At 38.4% G+C, this 17,655-nt stretch overlaps 1 protein-coding gene across 1 annotated transcript; it reads left to right on the forward strand.

Moving 5' to 3' along the window:
- Positions 1-7,606: 7,606 nt before the first annotated feature.
- On the forward strand, positions 7,607-15,030 carry pnp5b (purine nucleoside phosphorylase 5b). Its single transcript, XM_073491421.1, has 6 exons — positions 7,607-7,749; positions 10,108-10,277; positions 10,359-10,462; positions 11,423-11,598; positions 12,257-12,447; positions 13,963-15,030. The coding sequence occupies exons 1-6, from the start codon at positions 7,721-7,723 to the stop codon at positions 14,178-14,180; spliced, it is 888 nt and encodes a 295-aa protein (XP_073347522.1). The 5' UTR covers positions 7,607-7,720; the 3' UTR covers positions 14,181-15,030.
- Positions 15,031-17,655: the final 2,625 nt, after the last annotated feature.

Raw genomic sequence — 17,655 nt, forward strand, 5'->3', positions numbered from 1 at the left:
CAAATATGTTCCACTGAGCATCTGAGTGTCTGACTGTTGCTATTACAAATCATATTTGTCAACACATCAGCTCTTAACGGGAACATGTGACCTGCATTGTGGAAACTAAAGCCTGAGAAAGAAGCAGCAGTTCACACCACTTCCTCTTTAAAAGATGAAGTACGGGTGGGGAAAGAAAGGAGGATGGTGTGTGTGTGTGTGTGTGTGTGTGTGTGTGTGTGTGTGTGTGTGTGTGTGTGTGTGTGTGAGGGTCAGTAAGTGCTTTTGGCTCATGTCAGTGGTGTTGGTGGACTTACCTCCGTTTTATTCATCCTTAGAAACTCTCTTTCTCCATCTCTCTCCAGCCTTTTCTCCAGCTCTTTATCCTGTCTCTTGCATATTTATTTGCAGCTTTGCTCGATGTTTCACTTCCTTCCTGCTGGTTTCGGTGTCCCGGTTGAGGTGAAAACACTGACATGGGGTCAGAGAGAGTTTAGAGACCTGTTGCTACTTTCTACTCTTTTATCACACATGTTGTAATGCAGTAGATTATAAATATCAATTTATAAAATAAATGAATAAGTATCCTATAAAGTGTCTGTTATACTTTCATTTTTGCTTACACAGAACAACAATTTAGGTATATTGCAGCAGTAGTTCTTCTGAAATACTGTCAAACACCAGTTGCATACATCACATATGAATACAAGCATGAGTGTGCATGTAGATGTTGCTCAAGGATCTGATAACTAACGGAAACCACCTCCTTGGCCCTCTTGGCTCTTGCATAGAAAATAAGGGGGTGAGACTCTCATCCAACTACCCTTTTTTCCAGGTTCAGCCAGAAGGTGGCAACATATAACAATTTTTGTTTTTTCATTTGCAGGACAACTTCCTCTGTGTGTGTGCATGTTTATTTAAACATCCAAGAAATTCTCAGGACAGTTGTTCTTCTTTCTCGTGGGAATACAGCCTGCTCACATGAAAGGAGACACAATAACTGGGTGAGATTTGTGATGAGAAAATCAAGTGACTACACAAAACACTGCAAAACAAGATTTGCAAATGTGAATGACGATTTGTAAATCAAATTAGACCTTTACGTGTAATTTTCGTTCTCAAAATATAAATACATTTCCAGCCAGTCTGGGTTTTCTTTTACAGAATGTGAGCTTAACATAGTATATACTATAAGGCACAGCAGTTTTATTTATACAGCATGATTCAGACACAAGGCAATTCAAAGTGCTTTACAGGGGCTAAGAAATACATTAAAATAATACTTAAGAAAACAGAAAAATATGATAGAAACAAAAACAAACAAATAAATAGTTAAAGATTAAAAGAAATAGCATTTAAAAGACAGCTTAAACAAAAGCAAGCAAAAACATATCTACATTTTTTACCTGATTTGTTGAAAAGCCACAATAAACAATAATGTTTTAAGCCCTGATTTGAATGAGCTAACAGCAGTGTTGGATAAAGTACTCCAAAACTCACACATGAGTAAAAGTAAAGATATCCTTAAAATATTAATAAAAAAGTAAATAAACGTGAAATTCACCCATACAAATAGTAACTGAGTAAAAACCTTAAAGTACCTGATACTAAATGCACTTAAGTATCAAAAGTACAAGTAAAAGTAAATTAAACATATATCTACATGTATGTATACACAGTTTACTATGGGGTCAACCGATTATCGGCTTGGTTGATTATTAAATCTGATTCAGTATTTTTGTGATTGCTGGAATCAGTGTTGTTTTGTATCACATTGCTGTGTAATAAAATTAAAAATTAGCTACTTTTGCTCTGATGCAGATGCGATCTGCAAAGTAACTAGTAACTAAAGTTATCAAATTAATGTAGTGGAGTAAAAAGTACAATAGTTTGCCTCCATAACGTGGTGGAGTGGAAGTATAAAGAAGCAGAAAATGGAAATACTTAAATTAAGTACAAGGATCTCAAAATTGTACTTAGCACAGCACTTGCGTAAATGTACTTAGTTACATTCAATCATGACAAACAGTTTTAGAGAGCTTGAGGTGTTCAGGATGCTTGTTCCACAGGTGAGGAGCAAGAAACTAATGTATTTATTTTTGGTTCTGCTGCATTAATGATCATGAACAGTGCAACCAAGGATGTTACATTAAATCTGGACACAGTGTTGGAGGCGGAGCCCTGTTCATTCCTGTGAAAGCTGCTAAGTAGCATACTGAAGCCAAAAAAGCTCAACTTCCCGGGTATGAAAACAAATGATTTAATCGTGCGGCTCTTCTGGACTTTCCAAATTTTATTGGAATGATTTACTCAAATTATGATAGTGAAACGAGTCATTTCATGGTGGTTGTGACGCTCAAAAATATGTATCCACCATTTCACAGACGTTTCTTTCAGAATGTAAGCTTATGGGAAGAAGTATTTTTTAGGTGCATCATGTGACGATGTGATTACATGGTTGCGCCACTGTGAAAACTGGCTTCAAAGCCTGGCTCGACCAGTGGACTGCTTTTCAAAACCGGCACCTACATTACCCATAATGCAACTAGACACTGAGTGACATCACTAGCTGCAATTTATCAGATTACATACAGCTTCCTCTGCAGCTACAAAAGGCTTTATACTACTTTTCCACATATGCAATAGTGCTCCCCAAGACCTGTAAACACACTTTAATGTGTAAACTGGTGGAGTTACCCTTTAACAAAAGAAGCAAAACCAGCAACAGACTGAACTGACGAAACTAATCAGCAGCAATTTCACATTACGGCAATATGAATCAGAAAAGTTCTGACAGAATCGGAAAAGTATGTTGTATTTTGCACCTCACATTCTTATGGAGGACCTCCCTCATGTACAGCAGACAGTTTAAAAGTCCCTGCAGCACATTTATGAGCTGTGCTCATGTGGAGAAGCTGGGCCCCTTTAGAGAGGGAACAACGTTAGAGAGGCTCGGGGCGATTCTGGTGAGGATGCCACATTTGATTGCGTGACTTGATGCTGGGAAGAGGCACAGCAGAGCCCGAGCAACTGTAATAACACTCTGTTTACTCTCAACAGACCTTGCTGAGTCACGTGTGTACAGTTATTTAAAGCATGTACTCAGGAAGCTAAAACAAATTTTAAAAAATGTATAAACATTTCTCTCAAGTTCTAACTTAAATTCCTTGAATATCATTTATATTCCATATATTGACATGTACATTTATTATGATAACAAGCTAAAATGTCTAAAGCTAAATCTTTGTAGGAACTTGCTAATGTTTAACATGTTGAATTTGTGGAAAAAGTCCTTTTAAGCTGCTGCCGGCATAAATGAAACATCAGGTGATCCCCAAAGTAATTCTGATTTATCATCTGGGAACCACAAAGCAAATTTCATTAAAATCCATAGAAAAACAGTTGTCAAGATATTTTTATCTAATGGACCAACCGGTCATCGAGCCAACCGACCGAAACTGCCACCCCTAGAGCTATGATTCTAAAAATAGATTTAAAAGCTCAATGCATGGGACTATAGTCAGAGGATCAGGTGGTGCAACACAAAAAAGATGACCCAGTTTGTTTCCTTAACAATGGTTGAATTGCTGTTACTTGATAACAATTGTATTTGTCTGCACACCTACACAGAAACACACAGGCTTCTAGGTCAGTCTGAGGCTCAGAAATGAGAGGAAACAATGTAAAACTGCTGTTTGATTTCTTGGTTTCGAAAATTTTATAAATATATTTTGTATAAAAACTTATTTCAGCAAATACAATACAGGAGTAAGAAAGACCATGAGTAATATAAAACCTGCCAGACAATAATGAGGCTTTAAAGGTGTGTCTGAGTGTCTGCACGCTGCAGCTGACCTAAGCAGACAAACATGGAAGTTTTCCTGAGGGCAAAAGGAGCTTTTTCATCACAAAGAGTTGTAAAAAAAAAAAAATGACACTCGATCTGCAAAGAAACAACTGTGTTGTTGTTGGTTTTTTTTAATCAATGCAAAACTTGTGACTAATTGATTTGGAGTTTACAGAGTGAGAGCAACATGTTTTGTCTGGCACTCCTTGTGAAGTCCGGACAACTGTGTGAATACCAATCAGCTGTTACATAACAGAGAGTAACCAGCAGAACACTGGCTGCTCTGTGCTGATCTCACAACAGGTACACGCACACAGTATGCTATACAAGCTGTGTACATGTATATTTATCTAAGTACTGTATTTAAATACAAAGCACTTAAATTCCATCTAATTAAGTTTCCATCTAATGCTTCTTTATACTCCACTACATGTCAGAGGGGAAAATTGTACTTATGGATCACAGAACCGTTATGAAAATGATTAAATTAGCTCCAACTCAACGAACTACAACATCAAAATGCCACTTACATGTCAAAGCATCAATAATAATGATATAATACTGACATAGACCATTCCTTTGAGTCTATTTTGGTGCTAATACGTCTGTGATTTTACTTTCTTTAATGACCGACTTTAAAGGTCCAGTGTGTAGGATTCAGCAGCATCTAGCTGTGAGGTAGATTGCAACCAATTGAACACCCCTTGCCTCATTCTTACCTTTCAACTGTGTAGAAGAACCTACGGTGGCCACTAAAAATGCAAAAAAAAAAGTGAAAGGTGCAAGTTAGAGCTAGTTTTTGGTTTATCTGCTGTAGGTGATTGTAGAGTCGGTGTCTGGTATTTCTTGTTGGCTCCTCTGGACTGTTGCCACTCACACATTCCTTGGGACATTCTCAGTGCTGGAAGTAGAGATGGAAAACTATTCAGGATCCTATTAGGTTCAAGTATTAATAACACACCGTGAAAACACTCCGCTCCAAGTGAAAGCCCTGGATTAAAAACCTTACATAAGTAAAAGAATGTATTATCAGCAAAATCTATCCAAAATATGAATGTAAAAGTACTCATTGTGCAGGGAAATGTTCCCTGTCAGTGTTTAACTATTACATCCGATGTTTCTAGATTAATGTTACTGCTGCATTAATGTGTATGTGTCATTTACTGCTGTAGATGTTTAAGGTGGAGCTTGTTTAACTCCTTTATAAACTGTTTATCTGATGTATTTAATTGTAATTGTATTTGTTTTTAATTATAAAGCGCCTTGGCTAAAGGTGCTATATAAATAAAGCTTGACTTGACTTGACTTGACATTGAAAACACACAAATGTAATACTTGAGTATTTCCATTTTCTGCTACTTTAAATGTGCACTATTTCATAATGTATTACTCTGTTTATATGTGGCGGACCCTGCCACCTTTCTAGCTTCAAACAGTGTTCTTGGGACCTTATTTTCCTCTGAGGGTTAGGGTTATTTAGTTCAGTTATGGAAAAAATAAATATGTCTGAGTTTGTATCATTACCTCATTAATATTGTAAATACTAAAATTCTGGGTTTTAATTTCTTCTCCAAAACTACAAAGTGCCCTTTTATTAGATATCTATATATATTATATATGATATTACATATCAGATAGCCTATTTTAAGACATTTACTCAAGTACTATTTGTGTGGATGACTGTCACTTTTACCATGGTAATATTTTAACACGATATCTTTACTTTTAGTCTTCACACAACACTGGATATTTGTCTCTGAGATGTAGTGGGGTGGAAGTCTCAAGTGGCATAGAATGGAAATATTCAAGTAAAGTACAACTACGACAGATTTGTATTTGGGTAGAGAGATTAATCAAATGTACCAAATGTGCTAAATTAAACTTGGCCCTGCTGTGATTCTTCCTCCGTCATGAATATTAGAAGTGATGACAACAATTATTTAACACTTGTGGCCCGCCAATCACCAGATGTGATGATCCAACTGATTTTTTTTTTCTCCTCCAGCAGGGCGATTGCATCAGAACCAAAAGGCAACACGACCACGTTGTGAGAAATGCGGTATGTTGCCTTCAGTACTATCGGAAATTCTGTGTCACGTAAGCTGCGTAATAAAAAAAAAAAAAAGGTCTAGGGTTAAAAGGAAATTAATCATACTGAGTTGTATGTTTGTGTTAGGCATCAGGCACGTATCTCTTAATACGGACGAACCAGACGTAAATTGTGTTTTAAAACTACAATACCCGAACAAACACAACTTCCTGCTTCCTGCACCAAATCTGAAAATAAAATTATAGTCTCTGAAAGGACAAATTGGTAAAAGGCTCAAACTAAAAAAAATGGAAACATAACTGTGCAAAGCAAACTAAATTTACAGCATTAATTACATTAATAAGGTAGACATGTAGGCTACTGTATTTCTCGTATTAGTTCTTATATCAAAAGATTGTCAGTGTCAGATAAGATAAGATAAGATCTTTACTGATACCCCGTAGGAGAATTCAATTTGGCACAGCAGCAAAAGAGTTAATATAACTTTTTTCGGACTGATATAATACTATTTTTAACCCTCATGCAACTGTTGATACATTTGATGCTTTTTTAACTTTCATTTTTGGATCATTTTGGCTTTAATAATGCATATTGCATACATTTTGGCAAAGTTTTGTTTTTAATATGTTTATAATACACTGTGTATATTACAGACAGACAGCTAAAACTGTTGTACATATTATGCACCATTAATATCCATTAAAACTATTCATTTCAGCCCACTGTCATGACAGCATAAAATCATACATCCCATGTTATCAGGCGTTCATTCGGTCATTCATTTGACTATTTTTCACTAGATAGGGCAGTACCTGTATTCTGGCCCATAGGCCAAATACATGCTATTTCCCTTGTGTCCTAAAGGGGACTTTGCCTCATAATGAAACTTCATGCAACTGATAAAAGACCACATTTAGTACAAAAAACGTCCCATGTCAAAAACTGACTTAAAAAAACTATATATTAAGTACAGTATACAAATTTTTCATTAAAAAAAAAAAAAAAACACTGGCATGCTGTAAACAAACTGGTATTTAAAGGGTTAAAATCCTGAAAATGAAGGAATATTTGGTAGTTATTATCAGGACTGATGTTTATTGAAAAATGTATTACCTAAAAGTAACTACACAAAGATTTCAGATAAGTATAAAGTATGATAATTGCAATGATGGAATGTAACAAAGTACATTAACTCAAGTCCTCTGCTGAAGTACAACTTTGAGGTACTTGTACTATTTATTTTTTATTTGGCAGGAAATTTCAATCAGAAGAGAAAGGGTTTTTTTGGCAGATTTTTTATGCCTAAAGAAACTAAATAAACAAACTCTCTTTGTTTTCTGACTGATGTTGATTGAAAAATGTAAAACAGTGAAAGTTGAACATATTATTAATATATGGTATTTTATGGCAGTTTTTGACATGGAACCTTTTTTGTACTACATGTGGTATTGAGTATGTATTTTACCAGATTGTTAGCTGCACACTGCTTCTAGTTTTAGCTATGAGGAAGTCTTTTATTTACATTTATATAACAGACCCTGTTTTTAACAATAAACGAGTTTCTTTTGGCATAATTTCCTAATCTATAGGACTGGTTTCTGGCTCCTGAACGCACCACACGTTGCCTGGACTACGAGCTCATCAGAGGCTCACACGAAATACGCCTGCGCTCCGACCAATCAGAGCCTCTGCTGGGCTGTGACGTAGAGGGGATGTGGCAGCCGCGCTTTAAACAGAGGGTGGGGGTGTAACCGTAAAACCGGTCCCTCCATCAGGAAACCCGAATAATTCGTCCTAATTTAACACGGAACAACCTGCCGACTTTGTCTGCCTCACACTTCATCATGTTCTCCATGTCCGAGTTTGTGTCTGGGTGAGTACATGAGTAATTATTTTTATTATTTCAAGTCGTGTTTGCGATTTAAAACATGTGTTGTGCTCATATTTTACCGTAATATTCCAAACATGTCCTTAGATGTTGCCAGGTTGAGGTTCCCATCGTTCATTTCAGCCAGGAGGTGACATGTGAAGGCTGTAAATAATGCTCTGAATATCTTTAAATGTGGCTACATTTGCCTGAAATCCCCCGGAGAAGCAGAAACTCTCAGGCTGTGTAATTAAAGTGATTAATTAAAAACGAGCTGTCATGATAACACGCTCCTGAGGATGCTGCCTCATTTTACTTCCTTGTCATGGACAACGAAGAAATAAGCTCCAGGTAGTGTTGCTTGAGAGAAAACGTGCTTTTCTGTGTTATGCGCTTATAACAGGAAAACGCGCGGTCGGCCCCGGGTTGTCGGGAGGAAAAACCCCGTCCGGCCCATGCGCTCCGCCGTGACGCCATTCATACAAACCCACCGACCTTTGAGTCACAGAGGAAGCTGAGTTATTCCGCATGAACACAAACGGAGACTGTATTTAGTCATTCAGTGACTGACTGACTGAGCGTGTGTGTGGCCTCTGCTGCCGCGAGTTTAATTTGGCCTCACAACTACGAAGTGACCCAGCAAGCGATCAGCAGCATTGAGCCGGTTCCTCATTTAGTTTGGCGCACCGCATTATGCTGAACCGTCCCGCGGTGAAGTTTGGCACACAGCAGGCAGCCACATTTTTAGACTACCAGCCAAGAAACTCTCGCTTTATTAGTAGAGAAGTGAGATTGACTCATGCTGACACTGTGTTTCCTGACAAAGTGCAAAGTGATGAGAATATAATGATGATGATAAAATGAAATGAGGTAATGAGATGTAATGGGCAAACTTACACACAGTAGCTACTGTGCTTAAAGGTGTGCTATGTCGTTTTGGAGAAGAAAATTCAAATAAACAAACTGTTTGTTTTCATGACTGGATAAACAAACTGACCTTAAATGACAACTCAATTCCATACTGTTTTACTTTGTTTATATTTGGCGGACCCTGCCACCTTTTTAGCTTCAAACAGTGTTCTGTTATTATTTATTATTTTCCTCCAAGAACAGCTTGTTTATTCAGTTGTGGAAAAAGATACACATTCTCCTCCAAAACTACATAGTGCCCCTTTAAGTACAATTTTGACTTAATTCCACCAAACACAAAAGTTACACTAGCACCACTGATGTGAAAGCCAGTGTGACCTAAAATGTTCACTCTGTATGTGGTGTTGTATTTAACAACAGAACAGAGTATATAGAATAAAAATATGGACAGCAGGGATAAAGTGCATGTGTATATATCTGTCTACATATGTATGTACATGAGACCGTGCAAAGACAGTAAGTGTAAACATAATATAAATAGCCATAAAGCAGAAGGTATAAAAACAGCAATAAAAGTGATCCAAGTGTACTGATGGTGGCAGTAAAGTGCATGATGTACATAGAGCTGATATATATAAAAAAAAAGGCAGCTACGTACTTTAAAGGGGCTTTGTCAGGCTAATATATAAGCCAATAGTTTCAGGAACAAACTAAATAATCAAGTTTCCATGTTTTCATGACTGAATAAACTGAATAAACAAACTGACCTTAAAGGACATCACAATTTCTTACCGTTTTACTTTGTTTATATGTGGCGGACCCTGCCTCCTTTTCCAGCTTCAAACAGTGTTCTGGGGACCTTATTTTCCTCTGAGGACAGCTTGTTTATTCAGTTATGGAAAAGATGAATATTTCTGAGTTTGTATTATTACCTCATTATTATTGTAAATATTAAAATTCAGACTTTGAATTTCTTCAAAACTACACAGTTCAACTTTAATATAATTGAAATTCCATTTTTGCTCTACTGCAATCTTTCCACATACCTCTCGGCAACTGTAGAAGTACCCACCAGAGTACAAGTACTCCTGGTTGGGAATCACTGCTGTATTTAAAGGGTTAAGTTTAGGTCAAGAAAGAAAGAGATAGAGTGTGTGTTTGTGTGTGTTAAGATGTGTAAAGGTCCCGGTGTTTCATCACCTGATCATGACGCACTGTTTTCACAATAAAGCCACTCAAACCTTTAAACTCCAGAACCACAACAGGATATTCTGTGTTTGGTAACTCGTGTGTTCATGTAAATATTACTCAAAGCCAGGAAAGACATTCATTTCAGTTCAGTGACTGTACAGGATGCCCCCACCTTCCTAAATCCTTCTGGTGAATCAGATATTCCTTTTATTTCCTGGTAATTGAATGCAGCATGACCTGGGTCAGTCCATCTTAAAGAGAGTACATACATGACTGATGCTTGTTTTTCTGATTCTCTCTCAGTGACAGCTATGAGCAGTGTCGGGCCACAGCTGATTGGCTGCTGTCCAGCACGCAGGTGCGGCCCACTGTGGGAATCGTGTGCGGTTCAGGTCTGGGAGGGCTGGCTGAGATACTCAAGGACCCTCAAGTCTTCAAATACAGTGACATTCCCAACTTCCCCCGGAGCACAGGTATGTACAAGCAACAGCTGGTAATGTGTTTGTGCATGTTTTGGGCTCTAATTAAATGAATGGTATGTGTGTGTGTTGCAGTGCATGGTCATGCTGGCCAGCTGGTGTTTGGAACACTAAAAGGGAAGCCATGTGTTTGCATGCAGGGCAGGTTTCACCTGTACGAGGGTTACCCCATCCAGAAGGTGAGTAGAGGTTAACAACAGCACCATTTAGTATTCGGTATGGGATGATATGAAACTTTATGTTACGATTATCTTGTCTGACATAATTGTGACCGTAATCCCATCCCGATAATTATCAAAATATTCTTAAAACTCTTAAAATTGCACTAAAACATACTGGAGTCACTTTAACCAGACATTTAGTTAGAAAAACAAATACTTTTATTGCATCACTGATAGGAAGGATCTTACATACGTAACCATAAATTAAAAGGTCTTCCTGCACAAATAAAAGATAAATATAAGGTGGTTTGCAAAGTTTCTCTCCCACAGAGACGGTTTTGATCATGTAAGAGGCATTTGCCTTGAAATGTAGCGTTTAAGAAAAACTCCTCAATGCTGCCAACGTCCAGAAACATTGTCCCTGTTCTCCAGAATAATCCTGAAACATCATAGTGCACACTTCTCATTTCATTAGACAGTCATTTCTAGGAAAACTGCCAACGGAGAGCTCTATGACTCTGAAACTGGGACATCTCTTCCAGAGAGACACACAGCTGTTGAGTGTTTGAAATGTAAAGCTGAGATTTCAGATACAAAGCTCCCAAAACAAATAAAACCTAAAGTAGCAGTGAGTGTGTTTTGGGGGATCAAACCCTTTAAGTTTAGTTGATAATCTACTGTAGACTTGAGTGAATTCATCTGGTGTCTGGTCACAGTCTGAAGAGTTGGAGATATCAGTGTGATGTCAGGGTGTTCCTTCACCTGGTTATTCTTGTTTAGTGAAACAACCTCAGGCAGATTATCTAATGAGTAAAAATGGAAATATCTTTACGCCTGAAATGTTGTTATATAAGTGGGATTATTTTATGTTCTGTGTACTGTCAATCACATCACAACCCTAATAGTAGCAGTGCTTAATCACGATATAAATATTATGATTGTCTGTGCAAGCATTTGACGTTACCTTGTATTCTGCAGATCACGCTGCCCATGCGGGTCTTCAAGCTGATGGGCGTAGAGACGATGATCCTGACCAACGCAGCCGGAGGCCTCAACCAGGACTACAAAGTGGGAGACGTGATGATCATCAAGGACCACATCAACATGCCGGGCTTCGCTGGAATCAACCCACTGGCTGGACCAAACGATGACAGGTAGGCAGAGGAGAGGAATGGCTGCTGCTGATATTGTCTTTGTTTTAAAGCTTACAATCACCTTTAACATATTTAATGCTCAAAACAACCAATTTTTTCTTATTTGAGAATTCTTTTCTAAACAACTGGCCCAACAGATTTCAAAATTTACATTTTTAAATCTATTTCATCAGCTCAAAGAGGCCGAGTCATTTTTTTATTTGAATTTACCCTCCGGGGATCAATAAAGTGTTTTTCTAGCAATTTCAAGAAGGCAGTCCCTACTTGTTCTCTGTTCAAATGACTCAGCTGAATCCAGATTCCCCTCTCCCCCATCATATTTTATTTTGTATTTTTGTGCATTTTTCTGGTCTCCTACACAGAACTGCCACACATCAGCAATAGTACGCTGATTTCAGTGTCAACAAAAGCACCTATTGTTCTCGATGGCTGCAGGGTAGAGCCACCAAAACACTTCAACACAACTTCTAGCTTTAGAGCAGAACTGTGTGTAATACCGATGGTTTTGTCTTTCTCATGAGAACGTTATCAACATTAACCAATCTCAGAAACTTGGTGTCTTGCCTCAATAGTAATTGAGTCATTTGGGGGAATTTCAATATCAGGTAGATTCCAACAGTTGGCTAAACTTGACTCAACACTGCCCTCCACCCTTTAGGTTTGGTGTCCGTTTCCCCTGCATGTCTGACGCCTACGACCGCGAGCTGCGGCAGCTGGCCCTTGATGTGGCATCAGATCTGGGCTACAACGACTTCCTGCGGGAGGGAGTGTACTGTGTCCTGGGAGGTCCGTCTTTCGAAACCATCGCAGAGTGCCGCATGCTGCACAGTCTTGGTGCCGACGCTGTTGGTGAGTCCCCTTCCCCCCACACACACACACACACATTCGCACTTAAAACTTGTGACATTCCCTTGACCCTAACCAGATTTATGTCCCATTGAAAACCAGTGAAGAAAGTCATTTTAAATCTTTTACATTGTTTTTAAATGAAAACAAATCTAAAATAAATTCGATTCCCCCAAAGTCCATTATCAGTGACTTTTCTTTTGAAAAACAAATTAAACAAATTGCCTTTTTTTTTTTACCTAACTTTAACCCTTTTCCTAAATCAAGACTTTAAAAATGCCCTTAATCTCAAGGTTAACATCCAGGTCATCACAAGACTGAAGAACAAGAGCACATGCACACAAACACGTTCACACAACACACAGAAAGGAGTGAGTCACAGGACTAGTCATTCAAAACTTCACTGTTGAGAAAGGTCAAAGTTTTGATAATACTTAAAGTTGTCATAAAAGTAATTTGGGAAATGCATCACACCAAATGCTACTCATACCAGCACATGACAGTCGGGCCTTTATGCTGTATTTGTTAACAGACTCACAGTTTCTTGTAACTCCTACTTCTAAGTAATGTATTTGTAAAAGGAGTTAGAGATTAGGTAAGGAAACATAGTGCCTGCTTCTAGCTAATCTAGTTAATTCACATTTAATCACACTGTTGCAACAATTAAACCCAATATTACCATAAAGTAGTTCTGCTCATTGATTTGTAACATTGTCGATTATGTCCTCATACACCCAGAACTATTAAAGGGATAGCTGCCTTAACGTAGGCAGTAGAGCTGAAATGATTAATCAAATAAATGTCAACAATGAAATTGATCGCCAACTATTTTGATAATCGATTAATATTTTCTGGTTACTTTCCTCCTCTAAGATAGTAAACTGAATATCTCTTTAAGGATGTTATCTTGTGCTTTGGTAAACACTGATGTACATTTTTCACCATTTTATCACATTCTTTAGACCGAACAACTCATCGATTATTCTAGAAAATAATAGATGAATTGGCAATAAAAAACTGTTTGCTGCAGCCCTCATAGATAGTATGGTTTACTGTCTGATGGTTGACAAAGTTCTATTTTAAAAAGTGGGAATGAAAATTGAAGTTTTGTGTGAGAAGTTACAGGTACACTGACAACGGATGTTCCTGACATGTTCCATGACGTTTGAAAGGAAGTTCAGTCCAGTGGCGTCTGTTTCTGCCAGGTGGACAGCAGTTACATCAAGCTGCACAGAGCAGATTGAGCCAGGCAGGAAGTCAGACACAGAAATGGCATAGACCCTCTGGTCAATTTTCAAAATAAAACACCCTGTGCAGACTCGGGATCTACAGCACAACAAAGTCAGATATATGAACGCTAAACACACTTAAAACAGACAAGCCGTAATGATTTAACTACAAGGCCTACTCAACCATAGAAGAACCACAAAATAAACAATCTCACTGACTAACATTTGAACAGCATGCAGTCAGACATTTGCAGTACAACTTCTCACCTCCTCTTTGTCTTCACTGCAGGGATGAGCACTGTCCACGAGGTCATCGTCGCCCGTCACGCCGGGATGCGTTGCTTCGCCCTGTCGCTGATCAGCAACCGGGCGGTGATGGACTATGACAGCCAGGAGAAGGCCAACCACGAAGAAGTCCTGGAGACCGGCAGGCTGAGGGCAGAGCAGCTGGAGAAGCTGGTGTCCACCATGGTGGCTCGGCTGGAGCACAACAACAACGCGTACTGATCATGATCATGCTGTACCTGCTCTCAGGTCGGCTGTCGATCCGCTTTATCGAGAAGATTTTTAAAATGCTTGTTAGAATGCTAAAATGCTGTAGTTTTAAACCACCTGGCCAGGTTTACTACTCGATCAAATAGTTTAATTAGCTCACCTTAATTTTTGTAGTTACCATCAACTGTTACTTTAAGTCTTAATATTCTGGAAACTGGTCTGCACTCTTTTTATACACTCCTATCAGCAGCGTTTACATTTTAAGGTGTATCGATGAATGACGTCACTGTTCTTTAGTGCAGTAGTTCAAATCCCTGCTGTAATATACTGTACTGTATTCAGACAAGTAGTGTTTCAGTGAAACAGCATTGTATTTTCTAACTTAATAACTTTTAACTTAATAAAATATTAATATTTATTGTTTTAGCTCTTTTACATTCCCTGATATCAGTTAACAACCAATCAGAATACAGTCATGTTTACATTTTTTAATGTAGAGGACCAACTCGTCATGCATGTCTTCATCAGATCATGGGCAAAAGGAGGAAATATTTGTTTCATATGGTGTAAAAGATGTGTAAAATGTTCTGATATATTTATACTGAATGTATTTAAGTAGTGGGTTTTTTTTATTTGCTTTTATAGTACATCGAGTGTTTGATGGACAGAGTTGAATAAAGGGATTATATACTGCATGGGACCGTTACCAAAGTACTTAGATTTGATCAGAATCTCTTTCCATGTCTTATCACTGTATTAACAGTCTGGGTTTATGGATGTCTGGGCTTTTAGAGGTACTTGACTAAAACCTGTACAAACTGTGCATCTACTTTTACAATAAAATGACTCAACTTGAAAACAATGTGGTTTTATTTTGAGATACATTTGGAACTAAAAGGTCAGCTCCTTCGTTGCTGGGATGTGTGAGATCTTTCCCTTAGATGTGTGATGTGAGTCACAGTCTGAAAAGTAAAAAAATCCAACCTCAGATTTCACTGTTATAACTGAAGAGTCTTTAGTCTCACTTTTCCATGTACAAACTTGCCTCTGACCTATCTGATCGACTTCTTGTCAGGTTGTTAGTCCTTCACCTTATCAGCCATGTTTACCCTCCCTTTTCTCTGCCGTCCGCTCGCTCTGATACGCCAGACTACACTCAGCCTGTTCCCACTTTCTTACCCAAAATATATCCACTGCCACTTGTCCTCTTCCTCCTCCTCCTCCTCCTCCTCCTCCTTCGAAAAGAACTCAAAAAAACATTTTCCATGACGTTCGGGAACCAGCGTTTATGGCCATACAAGGTCGTGAGAATTTTATGCGCTGTCTGTTTTGCTGCAGAGTGAGCAGGTCCAGGTGCCAAACTGTACTGATTTACTGCAGTGTAGGGAAGCAAAGCGAGGCACACGCAGCACACGCTGACATGCCAGCAATAAGGTTAGATTTATGACTACACACCCGGATCTTTAAACTTTGAAAGGTTTTTAAGGAAACTACTTTGTTTGAAAAGAAAAATGCAAATTATGTTTAACATGAGACTGTGGATGTAGTGAAGGTTTGAGAAGTTGCTTCTTTAAGCCTTTCACACGTGGCTGTTTATAGGGACGGTAAAGTCAAAGGCGCTGACCTGTCTGACTGTCCGCCACCAGACAATCTACAATTATTTGACGAGGCTGCTAATATTGATTTGACAAAGGTGGATGATCAAGCTGTAGGTGTGCTTTCATTACAGCATCATTTTGCAAAAACACCTACTGTATTTCAACATCTGTAATCAGGGAAAAAATAGAAGCAGACAGATGAGTAATCGCCCCTGCAAGAGTCCTCACTGATCATACTGGGAAAATTATTAACTTCAACACATGAACATCTTCCTGTTAACACCTCTATATATTAACTGCAAATGTTTGCAATGAAGCTCTACAAACAAAAAGTCAGAGTATGACGGCTGCTCTTTTAATTACGCTGACAATCTGGAAAGACATCTTTGAACAGCAACTGTAGGACAAACTGTTCCAGAGCAATGTTTATACCTTACTTTACTACCTGTGTAACACTTTCAACAACAAACTAAAGCCAGACGCATTATTAAACTATATAAACAACACGGAAAGTATACATAAACGTACTACAAGGACTTTCTGAGGAAAGAAGCTGCTCTCTAGTCTGGTGGACAGGCACTAAAACAAAGTTTACTTTGTTTTACCATCCTCATATAGCGGTCGTTAATGTGACGTAGCCACAAATAGATTCACTACCTCATTGCATCCTGCAAAGAGCCGTGTTTAATAATATTAAAAGTATGTTGTGTATTTCTTTAACTCACTTCCAAAACAAATTCATTAGCTAGCCAGATGAAGATCTTTATGACGGGAGGTGTCGATGGTGCTCATACCACTTTCGTCCACAGTCCTCAGCTTCCAGGGGCCGCCACAAACAACAACAAAAAAGTTACTTGTAGCTGCTTTAAAACTCAGACCAGAACACAAATGTACGTACGAAGAAGCCAACGACAAATGTTCCTAATGGGAATGTATTGACAGTAGCTGTGTCCAAATTGAACCAAACCAAGCATAGCATCCTTGTTGACCTAGCTGACACTTTTTAACTCTATGCTCTGGAGAAACAGGAAGACAATCTTTTATTTAAAGGATCTTAAAGTCTGCTACAGCCTGTACACATCTTAAAGAATAGGTTTACCCAAAAATCTAATTTGGTTATTATCTTCATCACCACTATGCTGATGGAAAGTTAGGAGAATGCAATGCTGTTTTGCTGTGAAGCTCCAGAAATGTTTTCTGGACGACAAAACTTCTCCCAACTTTCCATCAGAATGGGGGTGAGTAGATAATGACTACATTTTCATTTTTGGGTGAACTGTTCTTCTAAACAAACATCTCAGTTTTACAGGCTTTCTGCTCTGCACAGTGAGGCAAAGGATGGCATGAAAAAATGATGTACACCATCAAATTCTTAGCAGAAAATAACAGAGTATCTGAATAAACCACATGGAAACGACATGCATGAATGTAAAACGTTTCTTTAGCAGTGACTGTATGAAAAGCTGTCGAACCACTAAAGATCACAGTCAGGTGGCTGCTTCTACTTTTTGCAATAAATAGGAACTTTTTGAAGCTTCCGCTCCTGTTCAGGCTGCAGAACTGTAACGTTGTAGTTCCCTCTTTGCACAGAGACATGCGAAATGATGAGTTACGCTGCCCTCTGGTGACACTTCATCAACCAAAGCGACACAACTACAGGCTGGAGTGAAGCTAAGTTAATCGTCATTTATCAAGCAAGAATGAAAACCAGTCACCGGATCCAACTGTGTGGTTACGCTGCTTTTCCTCCAATTTGAGTGAATATAGCATTTTATTCTATTTTATCAAATTTTTTCGGTATATTTTTATTATATTCTATTTCATTTTTCTCTTCGTCCATTCCTACCCCGTGCTGCTACTTTTTTTTATTGTTTGCACACTGTTTGCTC

This window comes from Pagrus major, chromosome 21, assembly GCF_040436345.1.
Source record: "Pagrus major chromosome 21, Pma_NU_1.0".
NCBI lineage: Eukaryota > Metazoa > Chordata > Actinopteri > Spariformes > Sparidae > Pagrus > Pagrus major.